This window comes from Protomyctophum bolini, assembly GCF_963924005.1.
Source record: "Protomyctophum bolini genome assembly, chromosome: 9".
In the NCBI taxonomy this organism is placed as follows: Eukaryota; Metazoa; Chordata; class Actinopteri; order Myctophiformes; family Myctophidae; genus Protomyctophum; species Protomyctophum bolini.
In genome coordinates, this window is record NC_137870.1 from 40,534,191 (window position 1) to 40,554,167 (window position 19,977).

Below are 19,977 nucleotides of genomic sequence, written 5' to 3' on the forward strand. Positions count from 1 at the left end.
ACAGAACATTGCCGTTCTGATCAAAACCACAAAACCACACGTACACACATGCACACGCACACACACACACACACACACACACACACACACACACACACACACACACCTAAAATAACATATCTACACAGTCACAACACGCTTCACTGCGAGGCGTTGTGAGCTTGCAGAGGTGTTGATCTGTGAGCTTGCAGATCGACACCTATTCTTTGCCTATACTTACAGTATATATAGAATAAATATATATTCATAAATTACCATTTTCATTGTGAGGACCAGTAAAATGTGTCTCTCTCTGCTCTCTGTCTCTCTCTGTCTTTCTCTCTGTCTCGCTCTCTCTCCTCCCCTCTCTCTCTCTGTCTCTCTCTCTCTCTCTGTCTCTCAAATTCTACGATGCATGGGACATTTGGCCTGCACAAGACAAGAGAAGACATGCGTGCAGCCGCACACCGTCTCTCAGTCACGCGCACGCACACACACACACACACACACACACACACACACACACACACACACACACACACTTCTATAAGTGGTGCGGTTCTGCTACAGAAACACCACTGTCCTTAATTGTGTATCGTAGAGTTTGATGATAATGACTCTGCTGTATTTTTAATGTCCTGATTGTCCTCCCTTCCTCATTACTGTATATATATATATATATATATATATATATATATATATATAAAAAAACTTTAATGCTGGAGCAAATAATTATTACACAAAACAAAAAAGGATCTTTTGATGATGTGAGATTCAAGGATGTGTGGGTAGGGTACCTTTTTACTTCGAGAACATCCTTTTCTCCCGCTCTGCACTACACTACATGTATGTAACCAACCGGAATGCATGAGTTACAGACCCATAAGGGTGCATTTGGTTCCTATCAAACATTTAGCTGGGACCTCCTTAAGGACTCCTTACTTAGATCATTTTTTTGCAAAGTTTTTTGTGCCAAGGACCCCCACATTGATACGATGTATGCAGGAAAAGTTTCCAAACTGAATGTGATTTTACTTTGTCAGTTTTTGTTTAGGTGGTTACAATTTACAGTATGTAAACACCGTCTCATATTCTGAATCTCACATGCAATCTCAATTGAATTGTTATGATAAAGACCTGGAATACACAGGTTCAAAGTTGGCATTTTCTTAGACCTGGTCCAATGCTTACAGCGAGTGTCTCTCTCTGACGCCTTACCTTCCACAGCCCACTGGTCATATTTCCACTCCCGTGCGCTGTTTTTTTAATACCAGCAAATAAACAAAACGACGTAACCACTTACCGAAATAAAGCCTGCTAGACCTTAAGGTAAAAGTCTATTCTCGAACCTGGGAAGCGTCTCAGGTCCCCAGTTTCTCTCTAAAATGCACTATTTTAATCATTAAATAAAATGAATCCAGCCAGATCGGCGCGGGTAAAACCCGGAAATGCCATAGTAGAAGAAATGACTCGGCGCGGTAAATGCGTTATTAAAATGACACAAAGTGCATTTTAGAGAGAAACTGGGGACCTGAGACGCTTCCCAGGTTCGAGAATAGACTTTTACCAAGGTCTAGCAGGCTTTATTTCGGTGAGTGGTTACGCTGTTTTGTTTATTTGCTGGTATTAGAAAAACAGCGCACGGGAGTGGAAATATGACCAGAGGGCTGTGGAAGGTACTTCCACAAGGCGTCAGAGAGAGCATTGGACCAGGGCTAGCATTTTCTTTGCTATCATTGATATCATAATATGAAGTTAGGTGGTTAGTTAACTTATTCCTTTGGCCTAAATAACTGTCGTGGAACAATAGATAAAGGTGCGTATGTCAGTGGTCTTTGGATGGTTCTTATTTTAAAAGCACCTATTTGAACATTTACACTGTTGTACTATTTCACTGAAAGCAACAGAGAAAGATGATTTTTTTTTTAAATCTCTCATGTGCTCATGTTAGTGGAGTAGCAGATGGGTTCCCAGATTGGTAGCAGAGTGGTGCAACACATGGTCAAATGTGTCAAAAACAAAAAAAGCACATCTCGAAGTTCAAGTCACAGAGGACAGAATACTCTGCTCACATCTCAAAAAACATAAGATAGTTTTCGTCAAAGAGCCTTCCTTGTTTACAGCACACAGACTCAAGTCAGTAGCAATGCTCTGAGGAAAGCGCTTTGCCGAAAGTGCAAAGTTTGTGTGTGTGTGTGTGTGTGTGTGTGTGTGATGTAAGCCAAATAAATATGAGGAAATGTGAGTATTTTGTCCCCTTTGAGATGTGCTACCGTTTTTATTTTGGGTTTATCACTTCACTGAGAATCCCACTCTCGAAAGCACAACCTCTTTTTGTAACTCATTTGCCATCTTTCAGAATGGGCTGAAAGATGGCTTACTGACGCGTATACTCCTGTCTTCCTGTCATGTATGTTTTTTTGCGGATTAAACCATTATGAGACCTGATGCCGATTCTACAAATGCCTTTTAAATCAGTAGTTGTCAAACATTGTCATGCCAAGGACCTCTAAAATGACATATATTTGAAAAGGTTTTGTGCCAGAAGAGAAGATTTGGGTTAAATACAAATTATTATACAAACGCTTTTCCTACGCCCATCAATCCTATAAGATTGATGGGCCTCAATGTGCCGATTCTCTCACAACGTCTGCTCATCCCTCTTCTTAACTCATGTCATCTCATCTGTCCTTTTCTGCTCCCTATAGATGAGAACGACTCGGAAGGTCTCCGTGTGGCCCGTGGCCTTCGTGGGTGGTTTGCGCTACGAGTCGCCCAAGGTCAACGCGGCGGGAAAGGTTTACGGCTGGAAAACCGTGTTCGATCCCCACCGGCCTTTCGCCATCGACATGGCAGGCTTCGCCATCAACCTGCGGCTCATCTTGTTTAAGCCTCAGGCCTACTTTAAGCTGCGGGGGGTCAAGGGCGGCTACCAGGAGAGCAGCCTGCTCCGAGAGCTGGTCACACTCAATGACCTGGAGCCAAAAGCAGCCAATTGCACTAAGGTAATTCTAATTCTTTTTCTCTTCACACTCCATTTGTTAGACTTACATTTGCATTTCATGCATTTAGACGACACGCTTATCAGCAGTGATTTGCAATGGCTAAGGAGGTAGATGTCCAGTATTTTGCTTAAAGGCTAGGCAGGATTACACATGGCTGTCATGGGGATTGGACCGTCAACCTTTCTATTACAGTGTGACACCATGCCACACCACCCTCCAACCAAGGGCTGCTGAGCACACATATCGTTGCTGCCGGACAGAAAAATACATTAATGCCCTACTTCGTTCTGTCGCACAAATAGCAGATCTACAAGCTCACAATGTGTCACGACTCAGGTTGTGACATGTTGTGAGCTTTCAATCCAACAGCGACAATGTTTTTTGTTTATTTTTTATTTTTGCCATGCCTATACATTGCCTTTGCATGAGTAGATGACACACAGATCCAGTTCAGTTCTTTAACTTGCAATTTCACATTATTGTTGGTTGTCACCATAAAAATGTGCGTTCTTCCATGCACATCAAGTTGGGAACCAAACAAAGTAATCCTGAGAAGAGTTAATGATGCATCCAGTAAACAATAATTGCTAAGCTTATTGCAGTTTAAAAAAACAAATTAAAAAATGATATCCTCCATGGGTATGCGTATGATGTTATCAATATCCTTACAGTATTTGCCAGTCTGTCTTATTAAACAACTTTGTTCATTCACATTTACAACAGCAATGACAATTTGCAACCAGAACATTACGTACTATCACACTTAATGTTCCTGTTAGGCTTGTAAACTGTAATCTGTGGCCATCCTACATTTCTTTGAAAGTATTGCTTAGCCTGGTGCACTGCATTCGTATGGCAAATGGCAAATAGAAAAATCACCCCAAAAGATTGCAAAGTGCACATACAAAGGAATGAAACATAACCATAATAATAATAATAATTATTATTATTACTACTACTACTACTAGATCAGTGCCCGTGGGGCCTCTACAGCGGTGCCCGTTGGGCAACTGGCCTACTTGGAACGATGCAAGTTGGAAATGCATGCCCCACCCAGATGTCTGTGTCCTTTCTGGAGTTCTTTGTCATGCACGCCCTAATATGGAGTCTATGCAGACGTCAGAATGATGTCAGAACAGGCCCCAGCTCCATATATGGACACTGGGCAGGCAGGGGCCCTGTCCGTAGCCCGGGCAGAGGCCTTTTTGGGGCGGTTCTGGACAACCGTGGGTCCGACCGACTTGACACCGCCGGGCACTGCACTCCCTGCGTTTTTTAAAAATTCAGAGTGTATGAGGAGAGAGAGCAGGAATAGGACACAGTATAGTATTGACGTTAACATAATGCACCAACTAATTGAGAAATGCCGGAGGAACAAATAAGTAATCCAGAGTGAGCAGAATGAGAAGTCAGTCTCTCAGGAAAGTACGTCAATGATGTATACTTCTGGAAAATCAATCGAGACATGCAGACGCAAAACAGAGAAGGTGAGAGAGAGAGAGACAGAGAGTGAGGCACGCACACTCGCACACACACACACACACACACAGTACAGAGCCCTAAGCGTAGTATCCGTAGCGTATACCCTCCATGCCCACGCCACCTCCAGCCTGCCCCCTGCCTGCAGCCTTTCTGGACAGCTCTACTGAAACCTGTCTCTGGGCAGACTCGGACAAACTGGGTGTCAACTAACCACTATGAATCCACACCACTCACTCACCCACACAGAATCCACAGAGAGAGAGAGAGAGAGAGAGAGACAGACACACACACACACACACACACACGCGTGCACACACACACACACACACACACACACACAAACACACACACACACACACACACACACACACACACACACACACACACACACACACACACACACACGAGAGGATTCTGAGGTGGTTAGGGGAACGGGAACGAACTTGAAACTCCATACTGATCAGAGTTGAGATGAGGCTAGGGACAGACCATAGAGATGGTGTGAGTCGTACATGACCACTTCTCCTCCTTATAAACAACCTTCTTTGGAGGATGTGAGTGCAATGATTAACCCTCCTCGGCACCTGAGCAAAGTGGGAGTGGGCTCCTGGCGAATCTCAAACACGGGGGCCATGCATTATTCATCAGCCAGGGTGAGATGAAAGGGAATCAGCGTGTACTTCCAACAGGGAGAAGAGGAGGGGAAATGAGCTCGGGCCTCCCCGCCGCCACCACCACCAACAGCATCCCCTCCCTCCCCCCAGGCTCCACTATACTCCACCAACCAACACATCATCCCATTCCACCTCGCGGACTCCCATTCCATTTTACTCTCCGTGGCCAAATATCATCCCGGGGCCAAATCATCCCACTCCAAATTGAGATTGGGCTCTGTATTAGTATTACACAGCCAAAGAAAAAGAGGCATGTTGCAGTCGGACTTGTAAAGAACAGTTTTACAAGCAGTGTGTCTTAATAATTAGCCCTTCGCTAAACCCCACCCCAAAAGTCTTTGTCCAATGCCAATCCATCATCATCATCATAACCTTTATTTAAACTCGGAGTACAATTGAGGCTGTCATTTTCAATGTAGCCGAATATCCGAAAATCCAAATAGTTATAGAAACCGTTGCTATGCTGGGCAAGGTTTTCGCCACCTCTTAGCTGTTATTTAGTGTTATTTTGCATGGCTGTGTTGAACACAGCTTAAAGTCGGGAAAGTTACACGACTGAGGAAATATACTGATAAATATTGTGAAAATAAAAAATATTGTCCTTTTGCCCTCACCAGACCATGAGTAGTGCTGCGTTGACTATGGTGAAAAGAATTCAAATGCCCTCTCTCTCTCTCTCTCTCTCTCCATGCCATACCCAAAGACAGCATTCTGGAGAATTGCCTTTTTCCCAAAGTCTCCTGAAGTTGAACGCAGCATTATACATTGAAAGAATGTGTTTAGAAATCAAATGTTGTTGTGGGTCGCATGTCCACTAGCTAGAGAGTGCAGGGGATCACGCCCCGAAAATAGCTGATGTAGATCAGCAATTATTTTTATTATTATTATACATTTTTGGGCAAAAGTGCCCTCTAATGGAATGTCAGCCCCATGCCTCTCTAGAATTCTCTGCACGTCCCCAGGGTGCACACTAGAGTAGCCCTTTGAAATTACACACGTCTTTATCAGTATCACAGTGCTTTCCTTGCGGCTATAATTGGGAGGTATATAACACTGGCAAGGATATCACGCATAGCCATGGATTAAAAAAAGGAGCACATACTGACATACATAGGAGTGAATCCTTGTAAAATTCTGCATGTCGCTAATTTTGTTTTGTTATGTGTTTGTTTGTGTTGTCTGTTTTCTTTCCCCTCCCACCAGATACTTGTTTGGCACACGAGAACAGAGAAACCAGTCCTTGTTAATGAGGGGAAGAAAGGATTCACAGACCCCAATGTGGAGATTTGACAGTTTTTCCACCTGAAAATGGTAATTATTACGGAGGATAACAAAAGACAAATTCACTTGAGAATATTACATGTAAAATGTTAAGGAATTCATGTTTTTACAACCTCTTCCCCTCCATATTTAAGCACAGCTAGTGTGTTTACAATCTCTTAAACCCTTAATATTAAGTTGCACCTACTTTAATTAATTCTACACTGAAGAACTAGAACTCTTCTTTAACTTGTTGTATTTATAAGCTGAAATCAATTAGTGATCAAAGGTTTTAGCAGTTTCACCTGATCAGTCTCAACAGAGCAGACATTGTATAATGTTAATGTATATTCAGCCAATTACTGCAGCTACTGACCACCGTAATCGAAACGCAAACAGAAGGGGGGGTGGAGGGGGCGGGGGGGTGACCCGGAACGGTATAAATAACCCATGTTAAATCTGCTATCCATTCTCTTCTAGAGGTGACGGCTTTGGACCGAAGGAGAAGAAGAAAGAGGGGGATACAAAGAAAGATTTTTTTCCCTCTCTCTCTCTTTCTCTCAGCGCTAACGTCTTAACGATGTCAGCAAAAGACTGCCTTTAGAACGTGTGGGGGATCTAATCCTCTTTACTGCATCTAAAACACTCTTAATATTGGGATTAAAACTGTACAAATGTATCATATTAAAGCACAGAATAGTACAAGATGGCAATATTTATCAGGTCCAATGTTGCCATTGCTAGCAGATGACATAAAAGGGAGAACTCCATGGGTGGATTATTGTGCTCTGCGCCTGCACGGTACAACAGAGTACTCAACACAAGAGACAGCACAACTAAATGAAATGCATAGAAACCAGCCATTTCAACCCAACTAAGCACGACTCGGCTGGTTAAGAAAATATCTGTGCCCCTCCAACACCCTCCTGTAAGCAGCGTGGGCCTGAATTTGCACACGGTCGAGGCCGGAAGGTGGAAATGAACAGAAACCTGATTCCAGCTCAGTTTTAATGTGTGTGTTGTCGCTGGATGTGTGGATGCGGTCTCGGCCATTAGTCTGGACATTGTCATGGCTATGAAGACATTTTGGACGATTTATTTCCCTGCATCCACAGATTCAAAAAGGGAAAGAATGTCCTTTTTGTATGACGAAAAAAAACTTTAAAAAAAAAAACTAAAAACATGTTTGCTTTAACTTAATTTAATAGTTTTTTGGGTGTTTACATGCATTTTACTTGCTAGTTATAAATACTACTGACTCTTGCCTTCATTTGACGCTTAGGTTGACATTATCCATTTGACATTATCAATCATACATGTCATGCATCATTCAAACTGTCCATATAATACCCTTGAGAAGGAAACTTGCTGTCTGAGATGGATTGCCGTCTGTGTTCATGCGGGCACCTCTTTTTACAGTACATGTAGTAGCACTTAACTTAACAGATGCTAGGGAGGAGTCCAGGCCATGCACACTTCTTGAAAAGCCAACTACTGCATGCGGGAAGGCTGTGTGAGGTGAAGTGCTCTTATGCATAAAGTTGAAATCTTATTCGTTTTGAATGCTCACAGCTCCCAGGGCTAAAAACGCACTGGGCTCCGAGTGCAATCAGCAATGTGCAGTATACACCCGCCTCCCTTTCCCCTGAAAATAACAGATGCAGTCAGTTCCCCAGTGGATATGTAACTTTATGCTTGTGACCTGAAGCGCACATGTAAACGTACAAATCCCAACAGTCGATTTAGCACTTAAAAAAAATACAACATACTATGTATATTATATTAAATTAAAACAAGAACAATCAAGAGGATCAGTGGCTATAGATTTCGGTGCCTATAAACGAAGGGGCAATGTAATTACTGTATTTATGTAAAAAAAAAAGATTTTCTTTTTGTAATGTGTCACCGACACATAACAAGGCACTGGTTCACAGGTTTTCCCCACATGGAAACAAGTAGCACATCACACTTCAGTTTGTTGAATTTTAATTGAACTCCGGTGTTATGACACGAGTATAACACCTGAACAAGAGGTTCGTACTGTAGCAGCAATGATCCTTTCAAAAAGTGATTAAATCCAAAGCAATGGTGTTGCCTAAATGGAAACTGTGACACGAGAAAATTGATCAACAGCAGTTTGTGTACACAAGGCTAGCAACTAACAAGGCGATTGGCAATGTTTCAGTTCACTATCACAAGATATCATTAGGACTGATATACAAATACAGTAGGCCATATACACAATGACTTCGGTCACATCGGTTTATAGTACAAAATGAATAGGGATGCGAGTTATTGGTAAACAGAGCTGTGTACCCCGATAACGCTGGACAAATGGAATTGTAGCCCTCCAGAATTTATGCATGACCTCAAATACTGTTTTATTCATGGCTTCCTTTTCAAGTGGTCTGAAGTGTAATAACAGGTCAGTGAATAGCACAAAATAAATTAAAAATCTTAGAAAATTATGCTGTAGCTTAGTTAACCCAACAAAGCCTCCTCAGTGTTTGAAGACAGTATTACCGGTATGTGAATTCCGTTTAAACAAGAATAGTACGTCCCATAGGAAACTCGCTGAAATAAAAGAAAGGATGCTAGATATTTTAGGTAGAAAACAAGCCTGCCCTGTGCCAAGCCAAAGTACAGCATGGATTTTGGTATCGCATCCATCTACAATGAGAAGGGCCTGCCCTGACAAATATTTGCTGCACTGCACTTTGGGGCTACAGTATACTGTATCATGCATAAGAAATATTTTGTCCTGCGGGCGATTCTACAAAATGCATTCTGAACACTTTCAAAGATTAGAAAAAAACTTGCAGATGTACAAGGGCGACGGTACAAGCTTGTCCTATATCTGCTATTTTTGAATAACCAACGCTACAATGACACTTTCCCGGTTTTAATGGGTTCATTGTTACCACGTTCCTAAATATTACACTGTCCCTGTGTATAGAGTGCAATTCTATGCACCTAAAAAGGCTCTTGGACGAGACTGGCACAAACATGACATCATGAAGCCTACAATAATTGATGATTTGCTGCAGAGCAATTCCCACAGTAAAAGCCCTTTGTCAGTTCTTTGCAACGAGCGGTTCGAGTAATGAAGCATAAATTGAGTATCGTAACGTTGCTGTTAGGCTCAAATCTTGTAACTCCATATTTCATCTCTGTATGCCGTCGCCCTATTTTATACCTAGCACAAGAGTAGCGAAGATAGCCCATCTACAAGTGCACAATGCATCGCATGCACTGTGTGATGCATTGTAAGTTTGTAGATCTGCTATTTTCGCTATAAAAATCAAATAAAAAATGTTTTTGTGGAAAAGGGAGCTCAGGTCGAAGTCTGTCTGTGGGTTTTATTAATATTGAACCAATGAAAAGTATTAAAGGAGCTTGTGACTAAACTACATTGGATCCATCGGAACACATGGTTCAACAGTAACAGTTTTGGACATACAAGGTTTCTGCCCAACAGCGACGATAAGAGAGAGAGAGAGAGGTTCTGCAGAGTAATTCCCACAATAGAAGCTAGCAATCAGTCCTTATGAAGTTATATAGCTGAATATATTATACACCTCATAATACAATCTTGCCTCTATTTGATTTGAAGTCATCATCCTAGTACAATACGCACTAGCAAGCAGCTCTTATCTAGCATATCCCGGCACAAGTGTAGCTACGCTTGAAAGAGTGAGAGAGAGAGAGAATACCAACCACACAACCGAGGGAAAAAGCTGTTTTCCTTTTTGGAGATAGGTCAGTTGTCAAGGCTCTGAAGCATGGGTTACTCAGTTCAGAAACAGAGCGCTGCTGAAGTTACAAAGATGTTACCTTGGGTTCATCAACTGGAAACGCCGCGCTATTACGGGTTGCGCTTGGGAATGATATAAAAACACTGTTGCAAACAATGACTAGTGTTAGATTTCATGACAACCTGGCTGTCTTCATATTGAATTCATAAGACTGGGTTGTGGTTGTGGAAGGTTGTGCCACATTAGACAAACGTATATTGATCTGTTCTATTATGAAATATCAATTCAGCTCGCCCTTTATTTATATATATATATATATATATATAAAAATCTACCGTAATATATTTATTTATCTATTTATTTCAAGAATGTACCGTATGTCCTGTATGACTGGATTATAAGAGATGTTCCCCCTTTTTTGCCCACAGACACATGCATAGCGGGTTAGCAGTATCGACAAGAACACAGCTTGTCTTCACATGTTTCTGATGTTGTGCTATATTGTTTCTTGAGGTAGGCTGATAAGAGTTAAGAGAGGTCAAATCCTGAATTATGGTGCGATACCATTCAATATTAAAATTCTAACACTGTTCCACTCTCTCTGAACGCAACAACCAAAACCCCCAAACCACACCAAGCAATATGCACTGTAGCACTCGCCAAGCAGCATATTCCGTAGTCCAGATTATTCAGTAGTAAATGTGGTGAACGGTCATTCTCTATAAGAAGGCAAAGTCACACAAACACAACTCCTGCCTTTGCTCATAACCCACCCTCATTGTCTGCCTTTATGTATTTCTCACTTCTGCATGTAAATCTCAAGATTATTCATTTGCCACAGTGGATCTTTGTCTCAGATAGAGAGAGAGAGAGAGAGAGAGAGAGACGATTATACAGTTGAATTGAAAAAAATAATAAAACAAACAACTGAAAGCTATACCTGATCCGTTTCTTTCTAATTTAATACATTCCGTATATATACTGTACGACGTCATCCAGCTCATGTATTTACCGGTAATTAATTAATTAATTTATTTATAAATATTTTTTTCTTGTACCAAGTAAGTTGAAAATAGTGAATGAAATAATGTCCGATTGTCCGTCACATTAATATACTGAACACAATCAATGTTTTAAAATGGCCCTTTGGTTGGCCATGTCTTGCCATTTGCTATAGACCAGTGGTTCCCAAACATTTAGCCTGGGACCCCAAAGAGACATTTGTCTCCCCGGGACCCTTCCACGTTTGTGAGTGTGTGTATAGTAGATCTGCTATTTTCACTACTACTTAAACATTTTATTTCCTAATTGGAATTTATTTTTTCTAGATTTTTTCCTTGATCTCTTCATGACATTACTGAAAAATAATGATTGGATTTGTTTTTAATTCATGAAAACGTTTTTTTCTTCGGGGGAATGATTTATTTTTTTAAATGTTTTGAAATAATAATTAAAAACTAAATGTAAGAAAAAGATGAAGGCACCCATAAATGTGTCCGCGCGGTTCACATGTGCCCAGTGTTTGGGAAACAGTGCTACCGTATAGACGAGCCCTGTATAGGTCAGCCATATGCAATCAATGCTGCCGTGTCAAGCTGCGCTTAACCCATTTAGACCTGAGGACGATTCTACAAAGGCCGTCTAAATGGTGACCTATGTTTCTATATCAGTGGTGCTCAAACCATTTCATGTCAAGGACTCCAAACATTGTATACAGTATTTGGCCTCCGACCCCTATCTGAAAATATGTTGTTCCGCCACAAAATATGTTGTTCCACCACATTCTCAGGATTTTTCAAAAATACAAGCTCGAGACCCCAAGAGGCCCCAAGAGGGCATCATAGTTACTACAGGGGGACCGCCAAATGTTTGTGTGATAGGATATTTGTTTTGCATTGATCACTTTAACCCATAGCATTCATATTCTGAGGAGAACGTTGGCCAAAGTATTTTTGGTACATCTGGTGTATGGAACTTGGAAGTATACAAGAATCAGGCTACCAAATAAACAAACCAAATACCAAGTAAATAAATTGCTGTGCAGTTAGCCTTATGGCTCCAGACAATAGACCCTGCCCACTCCACTGAGTGAAGCTGGGGAGCGAGTGACGTGGGCATTGTCACCTGGATCAGCGACAGGTCTGCTCCAGGTCTGCTCACGAGGGGACGCAGGACGTGAATCACAAAAGAAAAAAGAAGATGACCACAATCCAGGTCCAGTCGCCCGTGGGCGTGTGCACGAAACGAGCACGGCCGTGAAACTATACGCTTGAGTAATCGCCCCTCAATCGCCCGTGTCCAAAATAAATGCACGCCTCTCATTGAAAATTAATTACTAGGTGTGTCAGTCGCTCCCTGCCTGAAAAGGCTTTTAGTCTGATGATCAAAGACCACCATGCAGTGGTGAATGGTGCAGTGTGTTATGTTGTATACAGTGTAGTTTTCACAGCTATATGTTCCAATCCTGTTCATACTACTGAAAGGAAAAATAACAATGCTGGCCAGGCAGAATGACAGTATCTACAACATCCAATAGGAAGGTAAGTGAGCTACGAGGAACAGATTAAAGACGCCACCCCGTGATCTTCGCTTCTTGGCAGTAGGGGGCTCATTGATGTTAATCAGAAAAGCCAATGTTGGCCAATGGCTAAGCTGTCGAACCAGCTTTAAATCAACATGTTTTTCCTATTAATAATACAAGCACGAAAAGATAATTTAAAACGGAAACCATGACAATATAATTTATTATATTATTGTGGGTTATATATACGAGTGTGGGTCATTTATTGACATAAGTTATTGATATTATATTATATTAAAACAATTATTAGAAAAGAAAGTACCACAACTAAAATCAATTATAGATGTCTTCACCAAGAGCCATGTATTAACATGTAGTAACGTCAGCACTGCCTGGCTGGTGGTGGGGGGGGGGGGGAAGAGCTGTAAGCAGCCAGATTAATCCGGATCATCACCGCAGCGGCGTTTCCCCACCAGGAAGTGAAATGTCATGTGCAGTGAAGTGCATCAGTGCTGAGCGCCATGTGTGTTCCCGGTAGACATCAGGACGCGAGAGGGAGGGAGGGAGGGATGAAGCTCACAGCCACCGCCCTCAGGCCTCGTCCTCCGCCTGCAATTACTACCAACGTCCTCCCTCCCTTAGACCCCGACACCCGTCCCGTCACCGTGACCCCTGTTCCCTCCTCTGTCTCACCTCTTATGTCCTCACTGGACGTCGACGGACATGCCGTAGTCGGGGCCGCTGGAGAACTGGATTTCGCCGTCTGCCTCCTGCTCTTCAAACACCATGAGCTGTGATGGAGAGTAAAGAGAGGTGAAGCAGCCTGTCAGCGAAGCAGAGTTATACCTGGAGGTGGTTGATGGATAGTACATAAACATAATGTGTGTGAGAGAGAGAGAGAGAGAGAGAGGGGGGGGGGGGAGAGAGGGGGGGGGGGGGGGGGGGGGAGAGAGAGAGAAAGGGGGAGGGGGAGAGAAACAGAGTGATGATGGGATTTAAGAGGACGGGTGAGAGAGAGAGAGATAAAGCTTTTTTTCCACAAAGCCTTGTATAGTTTATATCATCAAAGCCACAGGGCGTTGATCATCACCGGTAGTTATGTATGCAAACTGTTGACTAGAAAGAAGGAGGTGTGAGGTGAATGTCAATGTCGTGGCTGTGTGTGTAGTGTAGCTTGTAGCTCAAGGCTTCAGGCACAGTGCCAGTGTCAGGGGTTCCATCCCAACTGGGACACATTGTGTATGTCATGGTTACGGTTTGATTGATTGATTGGACATTTTATTTCACAGTATGTAGAATGGGTACATTTCAAACAAAAGCACAGGTCAATACAAAAACTGTTACTCTGGACACACCGTGATTAAGCACTCACACTGGTTTACAACAGGGTCCAGCATTTTAGAGACGTACACATACTTCAGTATGGGGACTTCAGACTTACAGGGGACAGTTTCTAATTGCAGTCCGTCTGTAGGTGCTTTTCGAGAGCGGTTTTGAAGGAGTCAAGGGATTCACATGTCTTAATGGCTGTTGGTAGGGCCGTTCCACATTTTAGTGGCATAGGAGCTAAATTAATTCAATCCCTTGTTTGTTGAACTCCCTCTGGTGTTGTGAGTGTGGATTTCATTCAAACTAAGGAAGTATTTAGACAGGTATGTACTGTAGCAGCAAATCTTGTAGAGCAGACCCATTGCAAGATGGGTAGTTTAGACATACTATTGGTCCGACCATTAGACCTCAAACCCTAACCTGACCCTAAACGCAAGCACGGGGGCAGCGCATGTTCCACCGCATGTCCGACCGTTGTTTCCGCATGTCAGTCCGTTGGTGTGTCGGATCTGCGTGTGCGTCCCCTTGCCATTTTTGTATTGTGTCCCACAGGTTCAGCTATTTGAGTATCCCTGGTGTAGCGAATCTTGTAGACCAGATCCATTGCAAGACGCGGTATAGGAAACACCTACCTTGTTATCTCCTTTCTGAAGCCAGGGAGCGGGAAGGTACAGGGTTTGCTGGGGGCCAATGGACCAGTAGCGTCCTAGATTCTGCCCGTTGACAAAAACCACCCCTTTGCTCCAGCCCTGTGCGTAGAACCAGTGAAGATTGGAACTCATACAAACAGCAAAGCGATTTGGTTTATCAAAGGCACAATCGATCCATCTCAAAAGTACAGACATCCCATATAAACCACGTTAACAAGGTATCTAGTAAAATGGCCCTTCTTGGTTCTTTTTAGCCCCACTGTCGGAAGGGGCTCTATCTTGAAAACTCCTGCCTGAAATTCCACGTAATTTGATGTGCTAGTTCATTAGCGAGCAGGATTAACCCTGCTGACTTTGGCGTCACTATGGCCTTTGTTTAAGACAACTAATTAAAATATTCACGTCCAGTTCATTATCTATCAATCTAACTGTGTGTGCTACAGTAGCTGTAGCTATACTGTAGCAGCAATATGACTCAAATATAACACTGTCACTGCAGCTACTGGACTCAAGCGTTGTCAATTTTATTGCCTCTTTGTCGGAAAATTATATTTTGCCACCCTTATTCGCCTGCTTATAATTACATACAGCACCGCCACTTAAGGAAGGAAGGAAGACAGACAGACAGACAGACAGACAGACAGACAGACAGACAGACAGACAGACAGACAGACAGACAGACAGACAGACAGACAGACAGATTGGAGTGAATTTGGCATTTATAATACCAACATAACGAGTCATTATTATTAATTTATTTTACAAGGGAACCATGGGAGGGACACAATTAATAAATGATGGGACTCATGGGGGGCACGCGAGGTATTCAATCAATAATTACAGCGTGTAAAAACAGGAAACATGGTTTCGCTATGCATGCAAACAGCCTAATCCAATAAGAGCAATAATAATGTTATTATATTGTGTGCATGTAAACATAGCCAGTGACATTTTGAGTCCGAAAACCCAACACACGTTGCGAGCTTAGCCTTGCATTGTTTTTAAATGAAATTAAACTTGTGTGCATTTACGTTTTCTTATTCATTGTATAATTAAAGTTACATGTTCTTGTATAAATTCAAGTTTAACATACAATATATTATACAATTTAATTTTTTACCCTAAATTTACGATTTTTGTAACCTGAGTTTCCCCGGTATAGGATGACGTAGGAATTAGGTTGAAAATCACTGGTCTATGCAAATAAAAATGCATATCTAATCAGGTCATGCATGTTTCATGTATTCCACGATGGTTTTTACATATATTTGAAATTATAATATTATAATATAATTATAATATAAACGCTGTTATACTATCATTCCAATGTTAGTCTTTGCCAATTACTTGCAATACCCTCACGGCCAATCATGTTGAGAATCGCTGGGAGACGTCACCAATGGACCTCAATGTATATAAACTAATCCACAGAGAGGTGCCCTGGGCCATCACTGGCCATTACTGAGATTAACTGATTAGCTGCACCAGGCGGCCAGGCCTACAGGGCACTGCTCCATGGATTAGTGTCCTGTAGGCCAGGTGTGGGTAATTAATCAACGGTACGCCTCAGTAATGGCCGCACTCAGGGCACACTTCTGGGTACAGGCACACTGTCGAGTCAAGAGGCAGCAAGAAGACGCCTATGAGCAGGCGTCTCTTCCTGGTTTTTAATTAAACAGCTGGTGGATGGAAATGACGCTATATAGTGCGCGGCTTCAACTTGAAGCGTCGGCAAAGCGGTTCAGTTTTTTGGCCGACGATACAAGTTGAAGCCGCACACTTGATTGATTGATTTAGTTTATTGAACATGAATGTAAAAACAGCAACAGAGTAGTCAAACACTCAGTTCTAAAGGGATAGCACCAAAAAAACGTCCTTGTGGTCTTGTTTCCATTTCCATCCACCAGCTGTTTAAAAACCCGGAAGAGACAACTGCTCTAGGCGTTTGTTAACGCGACAGTGTTGCCTGTACCCTCTGTGGATTTGTGAATTATAGGTTGAGGAATGACACAGCCAGAGGCTAATTGGCTGTCCTACTCACAGGCAGTTTAATGAAGGTGTCTCTGGGGCGTGATTTGTAATCCCACCGCAGCTCCAGGAAACCCTGCTGTGATTGGCCAGTAGTCGCTGTGATTGACAGTTCTCACCAGAAACCTAACCCTAACGAGAAACCTCAGTAAAACTATGCTTGCCCGGGAGCCAATCAGACACATGCTAAGGCGGGTCCTGGATCGGCAGTGGGATTCCAAATCACGCGTCTCTGGGTGGTCCATCTACGTACAGCTAGAAGCTGATTGGCTGACCTTCTCACAGGCAGTTTAATGAAGGTGTCTCTGGGTGTAGCCGATTGGCTGTCCTACTCACAGGCAGTTTAATGAAGGTGTCTCTGGGTGGTCCATCTACATACAGCTTGGCCTGAAAGAACCCCGGGAAGGAGGGCTGATGGCGGATAGACTTCCAATGGCCAGAACTCTGAAGTCTGAAACAGAATAGGCCATTATCATTATTATTACTGTATCCATATTACAAATGTCCTCCACAACTACTGTCACTATTTTGGGCATGTCGTAAGACTCGTACTAGAATATTCTGTGAAAATAGCTGAACATTTGGCCATAATAGCAGATCGTTGTACAGGATAACAACCACATCGTTAGCTTGCAGTGTTAACAACTTGAACCCCAGCATACGGGGAACATTCAGCAAAAATAGCAGATCTACAAGCTCACAACACACGAACCTGCGACAAGATAGGAAGAAAGAACATGGAAAACATGTCAGATGTTCAAGATATATCGTTATGTACTGTACATAGACGAAAGGGCAATGGTAAAAAAATAGCAGCATGTACAGTATCGTAACAGATATACATGATTATATTCTCTTTCTTATCCCTATAAGAAATGGTTTTACCCAACTCTTTCAACAAAACCATCAGGTGGTTTATATGTTTTGCATTATATATTCATTCGCTGCTTCTGGACATGGCATTTTAATAATGGCATATTAGTCAAATTATACAATTTTATATTGGATGAGGAAACTGAAAACCTCCATGACAAGGTTCAAAATTCAGAATTGTAAAAATTCACCAATTAACCAGCTGTGGTTCCTTATGGAGACACAAAGAGTCTCCTTTGTGTCATCAAATTATCGGCTTAGGAATGCGACAAATATCAATGAATTCAGGTCTCCATGGGGTGAGTTTGAGTAACTAAAGTAATTTGGGGGGTGATATTTCCCTTTAATCAGGCTCTAATCGACAGTTCTAAATCAGACACAGATTATGTGTATGATAGAAAATGAAAAACTAAACTAAAACATGAGGTTAAGTGGAAAGTATGTGATTATATGCAAACCTGTCTACAAAGCTTGGCTTCATATCCACACTGCGAATCATGAAGTTTCGGAGTGGCCGGTGGTTTAACTCAATATCTCCAACAAGACCTGGAGGGCAAGGAAAGTCCACCGTTATTTCTCTCAGAGATCTTTATAAACCGTTCATTAATTTCATTTTGTGGTAAATCATGGGGAAAATGAAAAAGATCTGTTATAATCACATCAACAACGATCTGAAGATCGATGTAGTGTACCTTTGCGCTGTTCATCAAGGAGCTTCCCATAATTTACTCTTCCGCAGTTCTCCACCAGCAATCTCAAAGTTCTTTCTCCCTTCAAAGAACAAAACACATTTTGGTTGTTTTTATGTATACTCCTCAGTCGACAGCACAGGGAAAACAGAAAATACATATTTACACATTTATTTCTCCTGAAACGACCCTATACTAAGCTCTGCATGTGAATTTGCTTTTCAGTAGCAGGTAGGTGTGAACTTGGCTACTGGAATTTAAGGTTAAGGTTACGGTTCTTTATTATTTGTCTCCCGAGGAAGAAATTTGTGCAAGCGTAGCCCTTATGTCCATGTCGCCGCAGTGCAGCGCCAAATTTGCTCTGTTAGAATAAACATTTGTCTGTTGGTGTTAGATTAATATCTCGCCGCCGAATGTAATTCATCAGCTTCCCCAGTGTGTTTCACATGCAGCATGGCGTTATTGGTTATATTAAAAGCTTGTATCCATTTGATCCACTTTAATCCAAGGCCAACTCATCAACCGACCTACTATACAGACAAGGCCCAAAGGCAAATACACAAAGGGCACATGAGGACGGAGTAACACGTTCAAATAAATACACATACGCACTATGGCCTGACTCACACCTTCACAACAGATTGGTGTATAGCTGATGCATGAGACTTGTTTACTGATGCAAGCTCGCAATGCATTTCCAATGGGAGTCACATGGTTTGACACAACATTTGTTTTGTATGAGGGGGTGGGGGGGCAGTCGAAACACAGCCGAAAGCCGTACAACAAAAATGTTGTGCCAAACCATGTGACTTCTATTGGAAATGCATTGGGGGCGGCCATGACACTTAACCCTTTGTTTACATCTAGCATGCATCAATGTCAAATCAGAAACACACACACACACACACACACACACACACACACACACACACACACACACACACACACACACACACACACACACACACACACACACACACACACACACTACCTTCCCATCGTGGAGTGGAAGCTCTGTTGTCTTATAATCCAGGACACCAACAAAATGTCTGTCCAGAAACACCTACAGTACACAATAGAGCAATTCTGTTATGGTAGACGGTAGTGATGCGCGAGACGGCTTTTTTTCATAACCCGCCCGTCCCGCCCAGCCCCGCCACGGGAGCCAGCCCGCACCACCCCGGCCCGTGGCCCGCAAAAACAAAAAGTAGCCTAATAACAACCGGCTTTTCAACACCCAGCAAGTCCTGTCCATTCAATTGCTTTGATGAGAGAGAGGGGAAAGAGGGGGCAGGGACGTGCAGAGGGAATTTGAAGGGCAGGCGCTGGAATTCGAAAAAGGCACCTTTATTTTTCTTTTACATTTCTACCCAGATTTAGAGGAACATCTCATTTTAAACACTAGGAAATGACCCAACCCAGTCTGCCCTGTAGCCCAAATTACTGGTTATCAAAGTAAAATGGAGAGACGGCACCTGGAGAAATGAGCAGTTGCTTGCTTTGCCGTTATTAATATTAAGGATCACATAATTGCATTCCTGTCAGTCAGAAAGTTTGTGTGAAAATTGTGAAATGACACTGGACTACTGTATGAAAAGAGAGAGAGAGCGAGAGAGAGATACGAGAGAGTCGTCCCTCTTTCCTGTGCGAGTCGTAACAAATTATTTGAATGAACAGTATAACACTTACACATACGTGACATGACATACTATCTGTCTCGGACCGGTTCACT

At 42.4% G+C, this 19,977-nt stretch overlaps 2 protein-coding genes across 4 annotated transcripts in view; one reads left to right on the forward strand and one right to left on the reverse strand.

The window, feature by feature from the left end:
- Positions 1-8,855, forward strand: part of b3gat1a (beta-1,3-glucuronyltransferase 1 (glucuronosyltransferase P) a) — a 50,899-nt gene extending 42,044 nt beyond the window's left edge. For all 3 annotated transcript variants that reach the window (XM_080772510.1, XM_080772512.1, XM_080772511.1), the window contains 3 exons: positions 2,688-2,984; positions 6,344-6,451; positions 6,883-8,855. In XM_080772510.1, the coding sequence (XP_080628636.1) occupies positions 2,688-2,984; positions 6,344-6,430 (384 nt within the window). In that variant the 3' untranslated portion in view covers positions 6,431-6,451; positions 6,883-8,855. The remainder of the gene's footprint in view (positions 1-2,687; positions 2,985-6,343; positions 6,452-6,882) is intronic.
- A 4,167-nt stretch (positions 8,856-13,022) lies between these two features.
- LOC308321870 (beta-galactosidase-1-like protein 2) overlaps positions 13,023-19,977 on the reverse strand; it is a 33,044-nt gene continuing 26,089 nt past the window's right edge. Inside the window, exons 13-18 of the mRNA XM_080772962.1 lie at positions 19,237-19,308; positions 18,249-18,327; positions 18,015-18,102; positions 17,020-17,134; positions 14,638-14,754; positions 13,023-13,467 (exon numbers count right to left, since the gene is read on the reverse strand). Coding sequence (XP_080629088.1) covers positions 13,381-13,467; positions 14,638-14,754; positions 17,020-17,134; positions 18,015-18,102; positions 18,249-18,327; positions 19,237-19,308 — 558 coding nt within the window. The 3' untranslated portion in view covers positions 13,023-13,380. The remainder of the gene's footprint in view (positions 13,468-14,637; positions 14,755-17,019; positions 17,135-18,014; positions 18,103-18,248; positions 18,328-19,236; positions 19,309-19,977) is intronic.